Source organism: Tenebrio molitor, chromosome 6 (genome assembly GCF_963966145.1).
Source record: "Tenebrio molitor chromosome 6, icTenMoli1.1, whole genome shotgun sequence".
NCBI lineage: Eukaryota > Metazoa > Arthropoda > Insecta > Coleoptera > Tenebrionidae > Tenebrio > Tenebrio molitor.
In genome coordinates, this window is record NC_091051.1 from 18,539,682 (window position 1) to 18,560,237 (window position 20,556).

At 38.5% G+C, this 20,556-nt stretch overlaps 2 protein-coding genes and 1 long non-coding RNA gene across 4 annotated transcripts; 2 read left to right on the forward strand and 1 right to left on the reverse strand.

The window, feature by feature from the left end:
• Positions 1 to 1,900: 1,900 nt before the first annotated feature.
• On the forward strand, positions 1,901 to 13,036 carry Hip14 (palmitoyltransferase Hip14). 2 transcript variants are annotated; one of them, XM_069050516.1, is made up of 10 exons: positions 1,901 to 2,046; positions 2,123 to 2,915; positions 2,976 to 3,331; positions 9,047 to 9,325; positions 9,379 to 9,918; positions 9,968 to 10,135; positions 10,510 to 10,872; positions 10,933 to 11,095; positions 11,296 to 11,540; positions 11,650 to 13,036. In XM_069050516.1, the coding sequence occupies exons 4-10, from the start codon at positions 9,176 to 9,178 to the stop codon at positions 11,893 to 11,895; spliced, it is 1,875 nt and encodes a 624-aa protein (XP_068906617.1). In that variant the 5' UTR covers positions 1,901 to 2,046; positions 2,123 to 2,915; positions 2,976 to 3,331; positions 9,047 to 9,175; the 3' UTR covers positions 11,896 to 13,036. The 2 variants fall into 2 exon arrangements, with proteins under 2 accessions (XP_068906617.1, XP_068906616.1); XM_069050515.1 differs by having other exon boundaries at positions 1,917 to 2,915.
• On the reverse strand, positions 10,592 to 20,281 carry LOC138132854 (uncharacterized). The gene is made up of 2 exons (XR_011160203.1): positions 17,418 to 20,281; positions 10,592 to 17,353 (listed from the first exon to the last, which is right to left on the reverse strand). It is a non-coding gene; the product is annotated as an uncharacterized lncRNA (long non-coding RNA).
• LOC138132846 (uncharacterized) lies at positions 13,192 to 16,440 on the forward strand. Its single transcript, XM_069050518.1, has 6 exons — positions 13,192 to 14,510; positions 14,561 to 14,736; positions 14,791 to 15,094; positions 15,300 to 15,478; positions 15,534 to 15,805; positions 15,853 to 16,440. Exons 1-6 carry the CDS (start codon positions 14,417 to 14,419, stop codon positions 16,304 to 16,306), a joined length of 1,479 nt encoding a protein of 492 aa, XP_068906619.1. The 5' UTR covers positions 13,192 to 14,416; the 3' UTR covers positions 16,307 to 16,440.
• Positions 20,282 to 20,556: the final 275 nt, after the last annotated feature.

The following is a 20,556-nucleotide window of genomic DNA, read 5'->3' on the forward strand; positions in this document are numbered from 1 at the left end:
TCTTCTGAATTACAAAAAGTCCAAAAATAACAACAAAAACAACAAAACAACGCCCAAAAACGAAGAAAATTCATACCAAAACCACTCACACGTAAAGCCGAAAGTAAAATAACTGAAATGCCCAAATTCCCCAAATTACTCTTGTTGCGCACGCCACTGAAAAGATTCGAGCAGTGGGCCAACAGTGTCATTAACGCTGGCGGCTAGTTTAAGAAGAGTCATAAAGTGGTACTAGAGAGTGGCCGACTGGTACCGCATCTAAAGCATTGACGGTATAGGGAATGTTCCCTCCTGTTAATACTACCTCCATGATATTGCCTATCATAAAACGTTAGAGTTCTGGGATCACTATACTTTGTTTATCTTTGTTATCGCAATTATCGACAGCATTCAAGTATTTACTGTTGCTCGCAGCTGCTAATAATAATCTAATGAATGGTTGTTATAATGGAGGCACTCGAACTGCGCACAGATCAGGAACAGGTAAAGTCCTCGTCGAAAAATAGTCAATTTTGATTTAAATTGTAAATCATTTTACAATAGGAGAGAAAATTGTCTTATAACTACCATAAATAAGGAGGGGTTGTTAGTTTACCTGTTGTTTGCCCTTCCTTGAATCGGTACTGCACAACAAAGGAGCAATAAAATTAGGAAATGGAATTATTTATGGTATTTTCTCTCCTATTGTAAAATGATTTACAATTTAAGTCAAAATTGACTATTTTTCGATGAGGACTTTAGTCAGGTTATCAGAAGGGTTGCTTAATCCTTAACTGAACTGCGCTCAGTATTATGCAAGGACTTACTAAATAGATGGTTTTGTTGTTTCCTTCGACGTTGCCTCCTGTGGATTTTGCCACAGGATAACGACAAAGAGATGCCAAATGTCGGGATTTTCCCAATTGTTTGAGCGGCAATCGAAGTACCGAAAGTAGGTACTTGTCGGCGGTACCATAAACCAAATTAGACAGGCCCTCCCAACAATTTTATGAATTTCCAAAAACTATTGGGGGGTCAAAAGATTAAAATAGTTGTCCATTGAGCATTCAGATAGGAGAACCGAGAAGGGCGATGGCCAATAATAATTATTAGAAAACCTTTACTGGGGGCTGGAAGTTGAGAAAAAATTATAAATAAGTGAGTTATAAGTAACCAAGTTATTTGTGAATTTTAGTTTTACTGAAAGCGTAAATATGGAAACATTTGATACTATGTTAAGTCAACGTGGACAGTTATTGTTAATTTTTGAAAAATACAAGTTTAGAAAATACAGAGTTTTAAAAACAAGTGAAGAAACAGTGTGGCGTTGTACAAACAAAAATTGCATAGCAACAATTTATACTCTAAATTCAGTTTTTTTCGAGAAAAGAAGGTATTCACAATCACAATTTGGAAGAAGAACTATTGGTAAGACGAAAAATCAGTAACTCCCTAAAGAGACAAGCCCAAGAAAACATTTCTGCCAAACCAGCGAAATTAATTCGGAAAGAATGAAATAATCAAAGAGACGCATTAGAAACCATATCTGTCACTGATTTTCGATACATAAGAAACAATATTAATCGTGCACGATTACAATTAGTGCCAAAATTGCCAAGATCGGCTGAAGACGTAGGTACAAATATTTTTAAATACTGCTAACTTAAAAACAAGTAAAGAAGAACCGTTCTTGTTGTGTAACAATCTTTCGGGAAATATCGTTGTGTTTTCTTGTAAAAGCAATATCGAATTTATGTGCCAACAAGACACTCTTTACATGGACGGTACATTCGAATTTTGCACAAAATTCATTGGGCAACTTTTTACCATACATGCATTGTGCAATGAAGTTTATGTGCCGGTAGTATTTGGTTTATTGAAAAATAAATCAAAAAGTACATATTTAAGACTATTTAATATACTTAAAGAAAAATGTGATTTGATAAGTTGTGTTCTAAACCCGAAGACTATTGTTATTGATTTCGAAATGGCAATTCATTTAAGCGTCGAAGAAGTTTAGCAAGGAGTTCAAATTATTGGATGCCGATTCCATCTTGCGCAATCATGGTACGTATAACGTTTCATATTTCTTTTTGATTTGTTAAGCAAATAATACATAACTAAAAATGATTCTTTATTACAGGTGGCGTAAAATACAGCAACTGGGACTAGCTTCAGAATATAAATTATAAAAACGGAGTCCTATTGGTACCTGGCTAACACATTTATTCGGCCTGACATTTCTTCCACCGGCGGAATTGGGAAATTGTTTCGCGGAAGATTTCATGTGCGAAAAACCAGAAAATTCCAAACTTGACCAATTTGCTGATTATTTAGTTTACAATTACATCGACAGTGAGTCTAAATTTCCTCCAGAGATATAGGCGGAAAACAGTTGCAGCATTTTAAGGACGACAAACACATGCGAATCTTTCCATTCTAAATTTAAAAGAGAAAATTCAAGCCCATATCCAAACATACATTCATTTTTAAAAGTATTGATGGAAATGCAAACCGACACATATGTAAAACTTAATTCTATTAAGCGAAATGAAAAGAAATATATTCGACGGGAAATATTGTTAAAACAGCAGTTTATCCGATCAAAAATTCTACAGTTAGATAGGCATGAAATATCACGCTATAATTTTGTCAAATGCATTTACTACAAATTTAGTACCTAGTACTGTGAATTTATAATAGGTAAATATCTTACTTTTTATGTTATGTAAGTATTATAATTTATAAACATTTATGACATTAATGCTTATAGTAGCGATGAAGAGCCACGGAGGCCAAAAACTATACCTACGTTTCAGGCCCAATCACTTCGAAGAATGGGACCAAAAAGATTTTTTTAGTCGCTTTCGTTTGTCTTCGCAAACAGATTGTTAAAAGAAATAAAAGAAGCTATTTTCTACCTATCCAACTAACCGGTGAATGTTGTGAAGTAGTCTGTATCAAATTCAGGTGTTACCAGCAAAATTTTTTTTCAGAAATGACTGTCCATCGCCTCAGGACAGTTGCTTTTGAGTCTGCGATTTTATGCAACAGGATCATTCTTAAGCGTGACTGGGGACTTTTGTGGTGTACACAAGTCTACAGCCAGTAAAACTGTTAAAAAAGTTAGTATGTAGAGTGCATTGCGAAAGTTTTTCATCCTCGGCAAAGTGCAGAGTGAGCATGCCAGCTCGAAACTCGGCCCGCCTCTGTAAAGGTAAAGAGCCCCCAGAAAAACCATCTACCATCAAGGCGCCCTCCAGAGCGACTCCACCCTCAGAAACGATGTCAACCCCAGCCGTCATCTCATCGACCCCAGTCACCAGGTCCACGACCCTGGCAAAAAAATCCGGTGAGTCAAAAATTGATTCAATTAAACCCCCTGCATATCACCCTCCAATCCCCCAGGTCTCACCCTCTACCTCGAGACCTCGTCGCCGGACGCGTCTCAGGTCTCGGCACCGGCCCCTTCATCGGACATTTCCACTCCTCCATTCCCCGCAAACCAACTCGCCTCTGACTACAAACACACGGTCAGGGAAATTCCCGCGAATCTCGCCACCCAGAACGCATTCTACAACCTTTTCCTCACCACTCTCGGTCTGAAGACCCTCTTGTCCCCAACTTCCTAAAGACACTTCAGGTCGCCACGAACAGCACCTCAATCACTATCGCCCCCATAAACCAGAAAAATCCCTGACCCGTATCTCCCCCAAAAAACCTACCTTCTCGGTGGCCATCCTCTACGGCCGCACCTTCAAGTGCGAGACTTCTCCAACTCTGACAGGACCGAAAACCACCCCTGTCCATCACCTCGTTCGGAACAACGCCATCATAAACTCTCCCCTCGATAAAGCGAATTGTTTCATTGAAACCCTGGAAGAATTACATCAAGTCCCCAACGACCCCCATTTCGACGACGCTTTTTTCACACAAGTGTTAAGAAGCGTCAATAACTTCCGACGCAACCCCCCCAATCATCTCCTCCGCCCCCTCCCGGAAAACGACTCTCTCAAGCTGCTGAAAAATAGAAAGACCCTGGAGCCAGACGAACTTAGAGCCCCCATATTTAAAAACCTCCCTTGGACTGCCATTCTTGCCCCGACAGTCATCTTTAACAACTGCATACGCTCCCACCATTTCCCCACATGGCACCACGGTCATGATCTCCAAGCCGGGAAAATACCCAACCAACCCCCATTCATACCGCCCCATTTCTCTCATAAACATTGCAGGGAAAGTTTTTGAGAAAATCCTCTCCACCCGCCTAAAAAATTTCCTCGAGATTAACAACCTCCTCCCACCGGAGCAGTTCAGATTCCGGAGTTTCACACGAACACCATCCGACATGCCAATCTGAGGGACTGCACTCTCGCCGTCTTCCTGGACATAGAGAGGCCCTTCGGCCGGGTTTGACACGACGGGCTTGTCCAGAAACTTATAAACATCCCAAGTAATCCTTTCTCTCACATCGTACCTGCAGCGTCAAAATCCAGAACTCCAAATCTTCTTCTTTACATTGTGTACTGTAGAGATTTTCCCGTTAGAGATAACCCCCGGATTAAGACCAGACTGTTCGCGAACGACACCGCCGTATGGACAAGCCAGAAGAACTCCGTGATGGCCAGCAGGATCTTCCAAGATCACCTGGACGACATCACCGCCTGGACAAACGTCTGGAGAATCAAGCCGAACCCTCTCAAATTCCAGTCCATCCTGATGTCCTACTCCGGAGCCAACAATTCCAGGTCCCGCCACTAAGCCCCCCAGTTCCAACTCAACAACCAGGTCATCCCCAAACTTCAACGCATCCGATACCTCGACGTCACCGACCACCAAGACGTCAAAGAAACCATTCGAGGGCGCATCCGTGGGTGCGATCCGAAAACCCTGTACGCCACTCTATACCCTGCCGCTTCCACCAAAACTCCGCCTGCGAGAGAAGAATGATCCGTAGGATCTTTCGAATGCCCGACAGGTTCCCTTCCGACAACCTCTACCAAGAAACCAACACAATCCAGATCCAATCCCGCTTTAAACAACTCCAGAGTCGCTACGTGAGCCGCACCCTACACCTATTCATAAATCATAACGAGGAGGATCTTCGAAACAGATTACATGAAGCTTTTGGAACTATTACACCTGAAATGGTCGGGGCCTCTAAATTAAGCTTACTACGGCGTGCACATCTATGTCTCGAAATGCATGGTGGATATTTTGAGCACATCCTTCCATTCTTCCTTCTTTCTTACTACATTTTACAGCTATTTGCAATTTGTTTCAAATAATTCCGCCCGATTCGGAGCCGGTTTCACCAACGTGAGTTAAATTTAACTACAGATTAAAATATACGAAAACATTGCTATAACAATAGGTTAGTAACGAAACATTTTAACCTACAGTTAACGTTAACTGGCGTTGGTGAAATCGGCCCTTAGATCGTTTAAAAAAGTTAATAGTTAATGATTGTATTGTAATGTAAACCCAAGTACCTATCGTCAGTTCCGCGTAAATTCAAATATTTGAAAAATCAAATAAAACCCGCGAAAATGAACAAATGGTCAAGTCGTGATCGTCATAGAAATGGTAAAAACCCTAAGAAATCCCTACGTTGTGTGTTTTATACAAAATGGCGGAAGACTAACTCGAGGTGCAAATGACGGACCTGCAGGGTGGACAAACTTTTAAATAAAAATACATAAATCGGTGGAAGGACGCCTGTATTTAATTTGCAAATACATATACGAATAAATACGTTCTCGTTTTCAGTTACAGCGGTGAACAAAACACAACAAATAAATGAACAACAAGACATCGAATTTTATACAACATGACATAAGAATGAATAGGCAAAACTCAAATTTACACTAATTAAGGTCCTAACTAAATCCTACACTCTCTCCCTCTCTCGCAGCCCTCGTCTCCCCCGATAACACGCGGCACCTCCACCTCCCCCGAACGTGACGTTATTCTAGTTGTCGCCCCCCGATCTCTTACTTCTAAACTCCCGCCACATTCACCCCAAATCCCTACGTCACCCAGCCTAGCTCCCCAAATTGGTTGAGAACGACACTCTTCCGGGTAGTACGTCATGGAGAAGCCCCGAGATAACAGCGACGGCAACCCCAGACGGTACCGTCGGCTCGTCTCACTTATTTCCCTTCCCCAATAATCGCTAACCGTTCCCGCGACGACCCCCTAATATCACAACCGTGGTTGAGGACGACACTCTCCCGGGAATTCCAGCATGGCGAAGCCCCGATATAACAGCGACGGCAACTCCAGTTGGGTCCCTTCGGCTCGCCTCGCTTATTTCCCATCCCTCAATCGCGGTCTATCCCCGCGTCGATAATCTAACTGCCCACGTTGTTGGGGACGACACTCTTCCGGGTATTACGTCATGGAGAAGCCTCGAAATAACAGCGACGGCAACATCGGCTCGCCTCGCTTATTTCCCCAATTATTGTTATTTGCCCCGAGTCGACAACCTACTTCTGGCCAAACACGTGCTCACGGATTTTTTTTTGCGGCAATGGATGGCCGTTAGTGAAATGGATCCCAGTTAATTTCGCCCCCACGCGGCCCCGACCACGTGTTACCGAACGCACGAGTTTTTTTGCTCCCCACAAATACCTTATGATCGAAATATACGGGGTCATTATATGTGTTTGTAACAACTAGTGGGCATAGCGGCGCACCTAAAGCATAGCGCACAGCCACCTACGATGGTACAATCATTTATAATGACCCCGTATAAATAAACAGAACATACCTGTGGCAAATGTATGGTAATTTAAACGATCCTACCTCTATTAAACTGCGCACCTCGCGAACGTCGCACGTGTATCAAGTGTGCGTTTCGTGGCGTTTGAAATAAACACAAACAAAATGATTATAATGGAGAAATTATACAAACTGAAGTCTAACACTCGGTTAAAGAAAAGTAATACATATTATGTTATGAGGAGCAAAAATGAAGTTTTATGTGCTGCGGCTGGTAGATTGGCTGCCGAACGCAGTGCTCCGAATAACATACACTATTTTTTCTTCAAACCTTCATAACAAATTATTTAAGACATGTTAAGAAACCAAGTAGGAATTTCAAATGATTTAGCTAGTTTACTTTACAGCCGCTCATCAGCGGAGATAATAACTTCACGAACGCTGGTCAGCTCGCTAGATGCCATAACAATGAAGTGACACTTTAGCATTATCAATGCAGCAGTACAATGTCATATTTTACGGACGTTTGAAGAAAAACTATATTATTAGGGCAAAAAAAACACAACCGTTCGATTCAAGAGTCGAGAGTAGAGGTAGAGAGCGAGCGTTTCTTTTAAAAACGAAAACCCCATGATACAGTAAAACGGCCTACACACGTTACGATCTGTCGTACTACAGATCGTACGACACATCTGTCAGATTATCGTTCCAACAGTCGTCCGGCTGTTTTGCCTCCACACGTGCCGGTGAAATCGTTCAGATTTTAGTTTGCCATCCAACATTTTACGAAGAACATGACACCTCCGAAGAAGATTGTTGTCTCTTTTGTGGCCTTATTAATATTAGACAACAAGGAAAAACAGGAAAACGTGAAGAAGAAAAAACGGTGCAAAATAGTATATTAAAATACATATAAGTTGCAGAAGGCATCTATTCAAGCACGAATTTGAAATTGAGTGCTTGAAGGGTCTTTCAAGGACGTCTTTCAAGGACGAGTTTCTCCTTACAGCATTTTTAATTGACGATCAATTTTTTGATATAAATCTTAAGTGATTCAACGTTTTAAAAAGGCTTGTAAAAATTACGTTTTTAAGACTTGGGTTATTGCATTAATGGGATTTAACTCTTCACCGTCTAAAATATCTGCATTTTAAATTTCACAAAAATCCGAGATATTAAGCTCGAAAGTCTTGGCTGGGACACCCTGTATAAATCCCGATTTATTAATTTTTTTAATAAATTAAGCTTTTTTTAGTATGAGTGGACCAGTTTAAAGGCCCATGAGTTCACACAGGAGAAAATTCTCAAATTCTGACTGTCAAAAAAAAAAAAGTTATTTAAACTTACGGGCGCCAAAAAATTTTTGTATGCAACTCGTTAGTAAGGTATCTTTTTTTTTACTCAGCGGATTTGCGCAGTCGCTTCGCTCGAATGGCAATTTCCTTCTCGTAAAAAAAGTATTACTTTACTCACTTGTTACATAAATAACTATTTGAGTATTAAGTTGAATTTCGCGTAATTTGTTTAACAGTAATTCCTAGCTCGCGGGTCTTTTGTGTTTGTTTGCATAATCTTTGGATTTGACTTATCACAAAGACAGCTGCTCGCGATAAATTTCGATAAATTCTTCTAAAAACCTTTTGCAATCCATTACAGACGAGTTTTACCGATTAATTCACTGACTTTTTTGTATTATCGTCTTGAATATCGTACGACGCGTTTGAAGCCCGCCTACACACGTTCCAACCTGTAGTACGACAGATTTTATTGCAAGCCAAACTACCATCCAATCCAACCCCGTCGTTCTACAGGTCGTACGACAGGCCTACACACGATCCAACCATCGTTCCAACCGTAGCTTCAAACGTTGTTGAACGATCTGTAGTACGACAGATCGTATCGTGTGTAGGCCGTTTAACACGAAAACCCCAAAAAGTGACCCCCACTTCCCCGCGGTCAAATCTTCTCGGTCATCTTCGGACGTCCCTCTACTTCTCCTGGTCTCCTTTGGCGGCGACAATTTAAATTCAAACTGGGATATTACAGTATTTCAGTTATTTACAGTTTTCACGTTTTGCACATTTTATAATCAAAAATTCGCTAGGGGTTTCACTTGAACTGATCTCACAATCCATTTTCGTTACTTCTATGAGCATGAGCGCTCCTTTCGTATTTCCTCGCGCTGTTATTAGCGCAAATTCCCATTAAATTAAAATTATTAAAACAAAAAGACATTTTTAGAGGTTTAAAAAAATAATTAGGCAATAAAATCGGATCTTCTGTGTATTAATTATGATCAGAACATGTTTATTTATTAATAAAATAAATTTGCTCACATAAACAGGGGATCGACTGAACAATCCCACCGGATCAAATACTTAACCTGCATTATGCTTTGGGTTGATGTTGTGCCGTCATTCAACTGTCAAAATTGATGAAAAAATACCCAAAAGCTGAAAAGTTCTATTGAAAAATGTACCAAAACGCCTGCGGAGCGGCGGCTGCGAGTGCTGGCGGTTGTGTAGGATCGGAACGTGACTGCCACAGTTTGATATCTAAAGAACCAGCGGTTCCTGCCGTAGAACACGACTACAGCGGCTTCGACATAGTTAAAGCGACACAAGTGAGTCTCAACACACTCTCGTGAGTCACTAATTTCGCCACGATTGCTTCCAGTACGGGGCCTTCGCCAGAGTGAAAGAGTTGGTTGATGCTGGCTACAATGTCAATCAACGAGACAGCGAAACGGTGACTCTTCTCCATTGGGCTGCCATAAACAACCGCAAGGACATTATCAAGTTTTTCATAGAGAAGGGGGCTGAAGTAGATGCCGTCGGCGGCGAATTGAACGCCACTCCCCTGCACTGGGCCACACGACAAGGCCACTTAGATGCTGTAGTAATTCTTATGAATGCAGGCACCGATCCCACGCTCAGAGATGCGGAAGGGTGTTCTTGTATACATTTAGCAGCACAGTTCGGGCACACTGCACTTGTAGCGTATTTTATAGCGCGCGGGATTAGTCCCGATTTAGTAGATAGAGCCGGAATGACCCCTTTGATGTGGTCTTGCTGGAAGATTTGTAGTTTAGATCCGACTAGGTTGTTGTTGACTTTGGGTGCGTCACCGAATTTGACGGACCATCAGGGAAATACCGCTTTACATTGGGCTATATTAGCCAGGAATACTTCAGCAATTACCACTTTAATACTTCAGGTGAGTGTGAATCTTCATATCACACTGGACTTCATTTGGATGGTTTTAGGGTCAAGCTAGTTTAAATGTACCTAATCATAGAGGGGACACTCCACTTTCCATGCTACAAACTCAACTGGGGGCGATCTGGATAGGCTCGAAAGTGGCGGAACGAATTAAAGAAGCTGTTCATAATGGACATTCTAGAAATATTTTAACTAAAGTTACTAAAGATAAAGTAAGTGTTGATACAGAAGCGCCTTTTATGTAAATCCAATGGAATCAACAAAGGTGGTCAATTATATTTGTTTTATAATTTGCGGTACCAAATATTGATTTAAAAGGTCATTGCAGTGACCTTCATCAGAACTGTTACTAACCAGAAAACAATGTCGAAATCGCATTATTGAGAAGTTTTACTTTGAAGCGAATCAGTTCTTGTACATTATCACTTGAAAAAAATCGATTACATTCCATGTTTTCGTATTGACTGTTACGAAAAATTTAATGAATGTTTGATGGAATAATAAAAGGAAAGAAAGAAAAAATTAATAATCCTGGAATCTAAATGTTGGAATTTTCTATTAAAGATGATTTTTTTCTTTGTTGCAGCGGTTAAGATGGTGGTGCATGGTGGGCACACCGTTTATGGCGTTTTACATCGCCGGCTCGATTTTAGGCACAAATTTAATAATTTTAATCAAACTCTTTTTATTAGTATGCTTATACATTGTCTTACATTACGCCGGACAAATTTTATACGACGATAGGTTAATGGCGCTCCTACCTCTAAGTATTTATCTGTCTACGAAATTGTGGATGTACTTTACGTGGTTTATTTACATAATGCCATTCACCGGAATCCTAACGACCTGCGTCTTCCTTAGCAGCTCGGGTCTCTTGTGGTACTGTTTCCTGAAGTCTTGGTTGGGCGACTCTGGGGTGATCTCGGCGTCGCAACAGTTGAGATTTAGAGTAAATTTATTTATTTCTTCGGATAGATTTTTACCTAATTGTCGATCTCTCTTTTTGTAGACTATAATCGAACTGGCCGAACAAGGTTCAGGTGGCTTTGAACCATCCACTTTTTGTTCTTCTTGTCTGGTTAGGAGGCCGCTCAGGTCGAAGCATTGCTCAGTGTGCAACACTTGCGTTGCCAGGTTTGATCACCACTGTCCTTGGGTGGCAAACTGTATAGGTGAGTTCATTATTTTTACTATTTCAAGTAATACTTAAATGTATCAAAAACACATTAATTCGATAAAATAGAAATTGTCGATTTATCTTTAATTCCTCTGATGGATCAGTCGTGTTTTTTTCAATGCATTTTTCGGATGATTTTAATTGATTTGACTGGTTTTCAGTTTTAACACAAAAGTAAACTCAATTTTATTTCAGGTGCTAAGAATCATAAATATTTTATCGGTTTTCTGGCGTGCTTGGTGATGATGTGCTGTCAAATGCTCTACGGTTCCATTGTCTTTTGGCAAAATCAGAGTACCTGTAACATCACAACCTCTGATGGTTATTGGAAATTTGTTATGTCTATCGGTCAGTGCGATACTTGGGTGGCTTGGGTAGCCGCGAACACACTTTTCCACTGCGTGTGGGTTTTCATGTTGCTCATTTGTCAGCTGTATCAGGTGAGTGCGTGCTTTGGTTAGAGCATCAATTTTGTTCTTATTATTGAGTCTCGTCGTGTGAATAGTTGCAAGGATTTGTTGTGATTAAGAATCATAATCTCATTTTTAGATATCGTGTCTTGGAATGACGACAAACGAAAGGATGAACAGAGGGCGCTACAATTACATACTCAGTAACGAAGGCAAGAGTCCATTTTCGAAAGGTCCGGTGAAAAATCTGCTCGAATTTTTTGACTGCACATGTTTCGGTCTGTTCAAACCGGAGAACAAGGACTGGTTGACGAGTTACGATTTGGATAAGAACATAGAACATCAGCCGCTTCTGAAAAACAAGGAGAACTTTCAGTACGTGTAGATACGGGAGGCAGAACAATCCAAAGATTCGACTGAGGCTTTTTTCGTAGATGAATCTGTAAAATTGTTTAGCTCTCTAAGCATACAAACATTCCTTATTTACGAAATGAGTTATTATGATAGCTTTGATAAAACATAGTGTACATATTTTAAAATGTAAATACGTATTTAGCGAACATTCTTTCTCATACAAACTTAGGAATTGTTTCCAGTAAAAATGATCAAGTACAATAATTGTTGAACTTTTCGTTTAGCATATCAACTACATGTAGTAACACTTAAAATCTAGTCAATAACATTCGATATGTACTTAGGACGAGGTAAAGTGCACCTGAACTACAATAACGAGTTTTTTTCTAAATGTAATTTTATTCATAACCACCTTCAGCTGGTAGATTAGCAATTTTAAATGAACACTATTCTAAATCTATGTAAACTAGAGTTATTAATGGTTGTGGATAAAATAATTGACACGTAACAGTTTATACAGAATATATACAAGTGTTGTGACGTAAAAGTCGAGGGTTGTTGAAGTTTCGCCCGCTGAGACGAAAACACTCATAATTTGCACGTTTTCCAAACTGGGAAAAAAGTTTTCTCTCGCGAAAGTGGAAATTTCGACCAACCGCACATTTTATTAATAGAAAAATAATACATAACAAGCTATACCAACCTTTCTGGTTACTCGGGGTTGGTAAAACTTGGAGCATTTATTTTTTATAAACACATTTTTCTTGTCCTTCCAAATAAAGCAATGTTTATATCTTAATGTGTTAGGGAGTGTACATACAACCAGGTATTTGCCGTTCAAAATCAAAAACTCGAACAATTTTCTAGCTTTCGCTGTAATATTTTTATTATTGATTTATTTATTTTTCCTGTTAATTACTAGTTTATTTACATAGAGTAGATACAAAAACTTGCCTTTTAGCTGTAAATGAGATATTTCTATTTTGTTCAATCAAAAAGCATGTTTGATACGATGTGCTTGGTGCTTGCTGACTTGCTCTGTGTGTAAGCTTCAAGCGAATGAATATTATCGATAACGTCACGTTACAGTACTATCTATATTTAAGCACTATTTGCATTGAATTGTATATTGTACTGTTATATTTTGTATGTAATAAATTACATTACATTAATTTGTATCATCAATTCTATTGGGTGACTTTTAATGATTGAGACAAATTTAATGGGTTGGCACTACCGACTAATTGGTACGCCTGTTCAAAAGTGTAGTTGAGTGATCCCCGCTTTATGGGGATATCATCCATATTAAGTTTTTGTCACCGAGAATTTTTGAAGTGAAACTTTTTATGGGAGGGTTTTGAAATTCTGATCGGCAACCTTTTTGTGTGACGAAAAGTGGTGGGGATAAACACTGTCGGGTCGAGTGGGAGCAGTGCCTCGCACAACGGTTGCGCCAATATTTCCATCTCACTTAAATGTAAGTTCATTTATTTGACACGATACAAACATCCCTTAAAATTGTGTATATTTCTATCTTTGTCACACTCACAGCATTTATCGATAATGTCCTCTCTTTTAATTTGGAGGCTTAAAAATGAATAATGAGTTAAGCATTTCGATATTGTTTAGCGTTATCGTTGTTTATAATTTATTTTCTTCATTAAAATATACAATTTTGTTGTGAATATGCTATTTAAAAGTGATTGATGAATAATTACAATGTTTCCCTGTAATACATAAGTTTCACTTCTATCGTGCGTCTTTACGACACACTTTGTTTTTTTTTTTGTTTAAATGACATTTGAATTTGAAGTCAAAAAATTCTATGTTTTTTGTTGCTTTGAAATTAAATTCGTGATTTTTTCCTTATTGTTCGTTGTTTTTAGGTTTAGTGTTGTTGTTTCTTGTCGTATTGCGCATTGAGTATTATTTTTAGTGAACTCCCGTTTTGTGGCGCCCTTATCGGCGGAAATTGGCTCTTTCTGGGAAACATTTTCGTAATGCATTTTTAATTAAATGAACAGGCCAGTTATAATAGGGCAAGTCGTGGTAGAATGCTTTATTTTGACTTTTGAACTGTCATATTTGAATTTGACAGTCAAGTGTACCAACATAAAATCGTAAATGTATTGTCAACCGAATAAAAATAATTTCAATTTTCAATCAGTAAAAATCATAATTTCTTGTCAAATTTATTAGGTATTGAAATTCGCTGGTATGGAGAATATATAATCTGCGCCTGTGGTGAAACAATCAGTTTCCATGTTCAAAAAGCACAATTTTCATATCTGGAAAAATACCACTACAATGACAGTAACATTTCAATTACCTACTCTTAACAGATCACAGATATTTAGTTATTTTGGCTTTGATGCCGTATGTGCCTTGTGTTGAAATTTTTATTTTATGTCTAGTTGTCATGTGTCAACACAATTTTTTTTAAACTGACATTTATACATATTTTTGACAACTTTATACAGGTTTTTAAACCCATCATGAATTATGCACTTATATTTTTTAATATTATAACTTTTTAATATAATCTTAATAACATGGTTGTCGAGTCTTCTACCACTGATGATAATACCACAACGAACAAGGGTGTGAATGTGCATTCCGAATCTTTACCAGTACGGGTTCATAGATGTGAGTACCAACACAATCAATTGGACAAAGATGATTAATATGTGTCATAGATGTTGACACTGAAACTTCATCCTCGACGAACGCCGCTTCTAGATCTTTGGCGGACATCAAAAACGAAATCCAGAATGTCCTCGACCTGATGGGTCCTTCAACCCCCAACATATCCTGTGCTTACAACATGAGCAGCGACGCAGACAACGAGACCTCGGTGATGTCTGTTGTCGATGTAATGGTACGGATTATCATTTTCACACTCTCCTAATTGGTGTTTTTGCTAAAGGGACGTCAAAAACGTAAAAGTGGATCTTCTTCGCAACGCGGCCGTAGTATTCCAACCACTGTAGAAATATCTTCGTCTTCGGAAAGGCAGTCTACCTACGTACCTCAACCTACCTCTCCGACCAAAGACTCGCTAGTGGCTGATGTTGGGACACTTTCGACGCCAGATAACTTTGACACCTTCGAAGACACGGGGCACTCGTGTTGTGACCACTGTCATTTCTCCACAGCTCCGGAATGTTTGTGTATGGTTAGGTATATGAACGAGACATCAGTGCCTGTCGTGCCATCAAGGACTTGTGATGGTGGGTCCAAAGAATTTTTTTTGCTATTGTGGTATCCAGATCTTCTTACAACTCTTTACATTTATGTCTTTCTTAAAGCCTCTCTTGTGAAGCGAGACTTTCCAATTTATTTCCATGTGCTTTCTATGAACGCAAATGGAAAACCTGTGCTGTTAATCACTTTCTCTTCAACACATCGTTTGATACTATGCCCGAATCTTTCAAGGTTATTATTCAACACCTAATAAAAGTACCAGAACGATAGCAGAATGTAAGAAAAAAGGAATTTTTGAATGGTTAAAAAGTAGATCGTTCGATCTAATGTTGAAACGTTCTGCTTCTAACCCTTGTGATTTGTACAAAATCAATATAAGTGGACAAGAAGATGAAGGATGCCCCCCAAAGGTGATTCACTGAAAACTGTGCCGTAAACTACTTTCTCACCAAAAATTGTTAATAGAGAGTGATCTTTGATTTAGTGGAGGGCATTCCAAAACCTACTTGTAGCACAGTAGCAACAAATACAATCCGGAATCCTATCGAAAAATACAAAACTACCAAAGACAGTTCTTTGAGAAAGGGACCCGATTGGAGTTGTACTTGTAAAGGTAAGAAAAACTTGACAAACGAGTCGCTCACACAAGAACAGAACAACATTCAGAAGAACATTTATTTCGATAGCGACGGAAATGCAAGAGTCGATTATTATTATTTTGATCACGGAAACGCACAGTAAACAATTTCATTTGAAATAATTCCCTGTTAACTGACTATTTCAGGTATTTCCATACAACCGATACTCCACCAGTGATGAAGTGTGAAATTCTAGCCGAGAAAACCGAACGGTACACTACAAGATTCTGGGCAGAATTCTTCGCCTCGATTCACATAGGCGTGGCTTTTTGTATTTCTTTTATCTTGCAATTTTTTAAGTTTTTGTTGTATAGTATACTGCGTCCACTCACTGTGGGCTTGATGCAATTAGCATCCGACTATCTGTTCAAACCGTGTCTCACAACGTGTTTCAATGGTCTGATTCAGCCATTTTTAATCTTCCTATACAACATTGCTACTTCGGTTAGAGATTTGTGTGATCCGATAGCCGAAGCTTTCGGCTACTTTTGTCGAGAGCTGGCAGTGCTGTTTAGAGCTATTAGGTTGTGTACTTATAAGAAGAATACAAATGATGATGTTAACTGTGGCTGTACAAAAAAGTATAAATGCGAATGTTAGAAATATTATATACAGGCATATATGTAAACTTAAGATAATACTATGATCATATATACATATTATACAATGAGAATATTATTATTATATTTATCTACGACCATTAAATAATACGTTTATTATTTACGCAGCTATAGATACATTATGCTAGTTATAAATTACACCCGTGACTTATTATAAGTCACTTGTGATTTATCATAAGTCATAGGTCTTAAATTTTTTTTAAGCGAAGCGTTTTATGCAAAGAAGTCGTAGATAAAACGTCGTATTTAACTCGCGAATGATGCCTATAATCCACTCTGGTGATTAAAAAACTCGCCTGCGGCTCGTTTTTTAACTTTCACCCTCGTGGATCATGATAGGCATTATTAGTTCGTCAAATAATATACTATTACTTCTAGCTTCTGTACTTCTTTTCTAATACTTACCACTTTTTTAATCAATAAAATCCACAAAACCACAGCGGTGACACGGAGTTTCCACTCTTTTCAACATCAACTTAAAACATATTTGATGTTTAGAGTTTTAGATTCCGTGCCATCCTTGTTTTTAACCGAATCAACAATTTCCGAAACATAAATCTTGATCAGTCTTGTGAGTTGTCTGAACACAAATGGCAGTAACCATTCTGATTCTTATACTGGCGTCGTCTTCACAGCGCCACATTCCGGGGTTGCGTCGTACGTTCTGGTAGCACCTGTAACAGCCCCAGTGTGCAGCCCGCAGTCTCCGCAGAAGAAGACCGCCAAGCTCTGCGTGTGAGCCTACAACTCACTTCCATACGTTACTAATGTCCCCTTCGTACTTGGGAACAGGGATAACCTCACAACCTTTTATCAAGCAAACGTATGATCTGTGTATTTGGTTGCCAGCACAGGCCATCCCGACGGGATGCGCCCGATCACGGCCCAGCCATGTCATGAGCCAAAGGTGTCCCACCAGAACCTAGTTCGGTGCTCAGGAATATAACATCGTATGTGCCAGAGATTTTAAACGTTGATGGCACTGATTTCATAGCCCAAATTTCCCAAACCTGCTGTCACCCAATTACTAAAACACCAGTAATTATCGCAAGCCTAATTCACTGCACCACTGCCAGGCCACAATTATTCACCTGCCCTCACTCTCATGTATCTCGAACAGCTCCGTTCGGTTCCAGCTTCCAAGCTTCACTGTCTGGCCTGCGTTAAAAATCACCTGCGAGTCAAGGACCTTTTCGACCCCTTTTCATGACCCACATTTTTGGGTAGAAGAGATAGTTTTTCTGTTGAGTTTTTAAAATTCGTTTACATATGTACAGTCGCGAGCAATAAATTTTGGTCGTCAAGGTCATTCTTTGACGCATTCGAAAATGCTCCATTGTAAAACAGTCGTAAATATCATAACCTATCATCATGTTGTATGACATTACTTGTCATTTTTTCTCATTTTTTTTTGATACTTTGTTGACATGCGCATAATCAGGCAGGGAATTTTTTTAAATTTGTGACAATCTAACCAAATTTTGAAATGACATTGACGACCAAAATTTATTGCTCGCGACAGTACATATGTATGCAACTTTTGGGTGCTTATAACTAAAAAACTACTAAATATATTTTAATAGGGTTTTCAGGAATACCTTGAGCGTTTCTTAACTTCAGTGTTAGTAAACAAACTATTACACCACCTTACAAGGTGGCTTAGTAATAATGAAAAGGGTGAAGTACGTTGAGAATTTCTATGGCAAGCATTCGGGGTGGTTGCTTAGCAACGGAGTGTTTACAAGGAAGCCTAAAATAGAGTTCATTGATCTAAATTTGTAGAATGTAAATCACATTTACATGCTTTATTTCCGTATAGTAGAGTCTTACATAAAAACACTTCTGATTTAATATTTATGCATAATTTTAATTTCTGCGTTTTTGATATTCAACATCGCTGTAACCTCAATTAGACTTTCCCCAAATACCACATCGTAATTTGTACATGCAGGTACTCAATTTGTGTTTCATTACCATTTGATTTGTTGTTTCTACGGTTAAACATTGAAATACCTACCATATTGGTCTCGAATAAGTGAAATCTGCTTTTCTCATGAGTGGCCACTTAGGTACTTCTACGCGGCTTGTAGTAAAGGGGGTAACAGTGATCAGCCGATCACCTATTGTAACTTGCTCTGTGGGGAAAAACGAAAATAAAGTTCTTACTTGAAAATGGTGGAAACGCATTGCTTTTAATCTATCTTGGTAGGTAATTCATTAATAGTGGTAGGTCTGGCTAAACCCATGTAAATTTCTATCTGCTATGAATTCAACTATCTGTAATAATACATCTTTTTTTTTAATCATTAGTGTTCAACGAAATCCACTCGAATGAACTTGTGTCAACACCCAGATATACAGACAGGATATTTCACGAGTGATAATGAGCCCGGCGGAATTGAAAATGCAACTCACAATACATTTGCAACGCTAACGTAAATTTTAAAATATCGTATTGTTTTAAAATGAAATTATGAATCCATGATAGCTTTGCTTCCTATAACTTAATTTGTCGCAATTGAGATTTACGAAAAAGTTAAAATAAAGAGACATGATCCTGATTTAAGGCGAATGTAATAAGACTAATAAGAATGCCTCTGCCGTTGCGCGTTTAGGCAGACAATAAACATTTTCCCAAAAACTCTTTATTTTTTCACAATTTCATTTAACCAAGCGAACATGACATGTAGGTATGACAAAATTTACGAAACTGCACAGTTAAATTATGTTTTACGTTTTTTAAATAAAAAAACAAATATCCACGTTAGCGCTGCAAATGTATTGTGGGGTGAGTTGCATTTCCACCGGGCTCATTATCACTCGTGAAATACCCTGTATAATCTCCCTGGATCTTGGTCTATTTCCAACAGTCTAATTAACATTCATACCTCTTCAAAAATAATCGGAGTTGTTCCCTTCGAAATGTTCCAGATTTAATTTTAATACTTTTTGTCTTTTTGTCTTTAGTGCTTTCTTCCTAGATAAAATTGTTTAACTTTTAACTGTTTAATTGGTTCAGTAATAAATGGCAGGGATGAAGTACTGAATAGTCTTTATATTATACAAGGTGTATCTGAATTACGGGTGTTAATTTTAATCAGTGGAAGAACTCGCCAATTTGAAACTTTTCTCTATAACATTGATTTAAAATTTGGAATACAATAAATTAGCCATGAAAGTGTATATCCGCTTATAGGTAAGGGCGAAAATTTGTGGAAATCTTTTGCGAATTTTGCAAAATGTTGTAGAGAAAAGTTTCATAAATTGGGGAGTTCTTCCACTGGTTAATATTAACACACGTATTTCAGATATACGTTTTTAAAACTTGGGTGATTGCATTAATGGGATTTTATTCTTCACCGTCTAAAATATCTGCATTTTATATTTCACAAGAATCCGCTGGAAAATAACTGAGTTATTAGGCTCGAAAGTCTTAGCTGAGACACCTGTATATTCGAAAATCGAAATGCACAGCACTTCTTTTATAGACACTTCGTACAACCAGTGATAAAATTTTAATTAAAAAGAAAATAAAAATGTAATACGCAAGCACTATGGTATTTAATCACCGAATTTGTTTCAGTGACAATTCAACTCACATTCTCTCGACCAATCAGATTTACGAAATTGGTCAGTACGGACCAATCACGCTTGTTTTAAAAAAATTGCCGCGGAAATTTTCACTAGTGAAAATTGCCGCCGGAAATTTTTTGACATTTTCACTATTTATTGACGAATTGTACAATAACAATCTTTTTTAAATCACGAACGACTATTCAAGTATTTCTTTCATAGAATTTTTCAATCTTCGTTCAGTGAATTGTCATGCCGAATACAAACTCGTGGGTACGAAATTGTCGGAAATTTTCTCCTCAGACCACTCGTATTTGTTTCTTAAGCCAATTTTCACTCGTATCTGAGATCGAAAATTTCCGACAATTTCGTACCCACTCGTTGTATTACTATTGATTATTATACACATTCGTAATAATTATTTGTAAGTGATGTTCCACATTTTGAAAAATAACTTGTTGCATCAACACAATACATTTTCTCGGAATCAAATATTTTTGTGAGTGAAACCTGTCCACAGCTTTGCGTAATGATAAAACTTATAGGCAGCTATAAGTTACCTGTATTGCACTGATGTGGTTACAAATGCGATAAGTTCCGGAAGCGATAAGAAATATCTATTGCCAATAACGGAACTCGTCAATTAAACGCCTTCGT

Coding starts and splice junctions, on each gene's coding strand:
- Hip14 (XM_069050516.1), top strand. CDS start 9,176: ATGTACCAAAACGCCTGCGGAGCGGCGGCTGCGAGTGCTGGCGGTTGT. Junction 9,326..9,378: donor ACATAGTTAAAGCGACACAA/GTGAGTCTCAAC, acceptor GATTGCTTCCAG/TACGGGGCCTTCGCCAGAGT. Junction 11,541..11,649: donor TCATTTGTCAGCTGTATCAG/GTGAGTGCGTGC, acceptor TCTCATTTTTAG/ATATCGTGTCTTGGAATGAC.
- LOC138132846 (XM_069050518.1), top strand. CDS start 14,417: ATGGTTGTCGAGTCTTCTACCACTGATGATAATACCACAACGAACAAG. Junction 14,737..14,790: donor CGGTGATGTCTGTTGTCGAT/GTAATGGTACGG, acceptor TTTTTGCTAAAG/GGACGTCAAAAACGTAAAAG. Junction 15,095..15,299: donor GCCATCAAGGACTTGTGATG/GTGGGTCCAAAG, acceptor GAATCTTTCAAG/GTTATTATTCAACACCTAAT.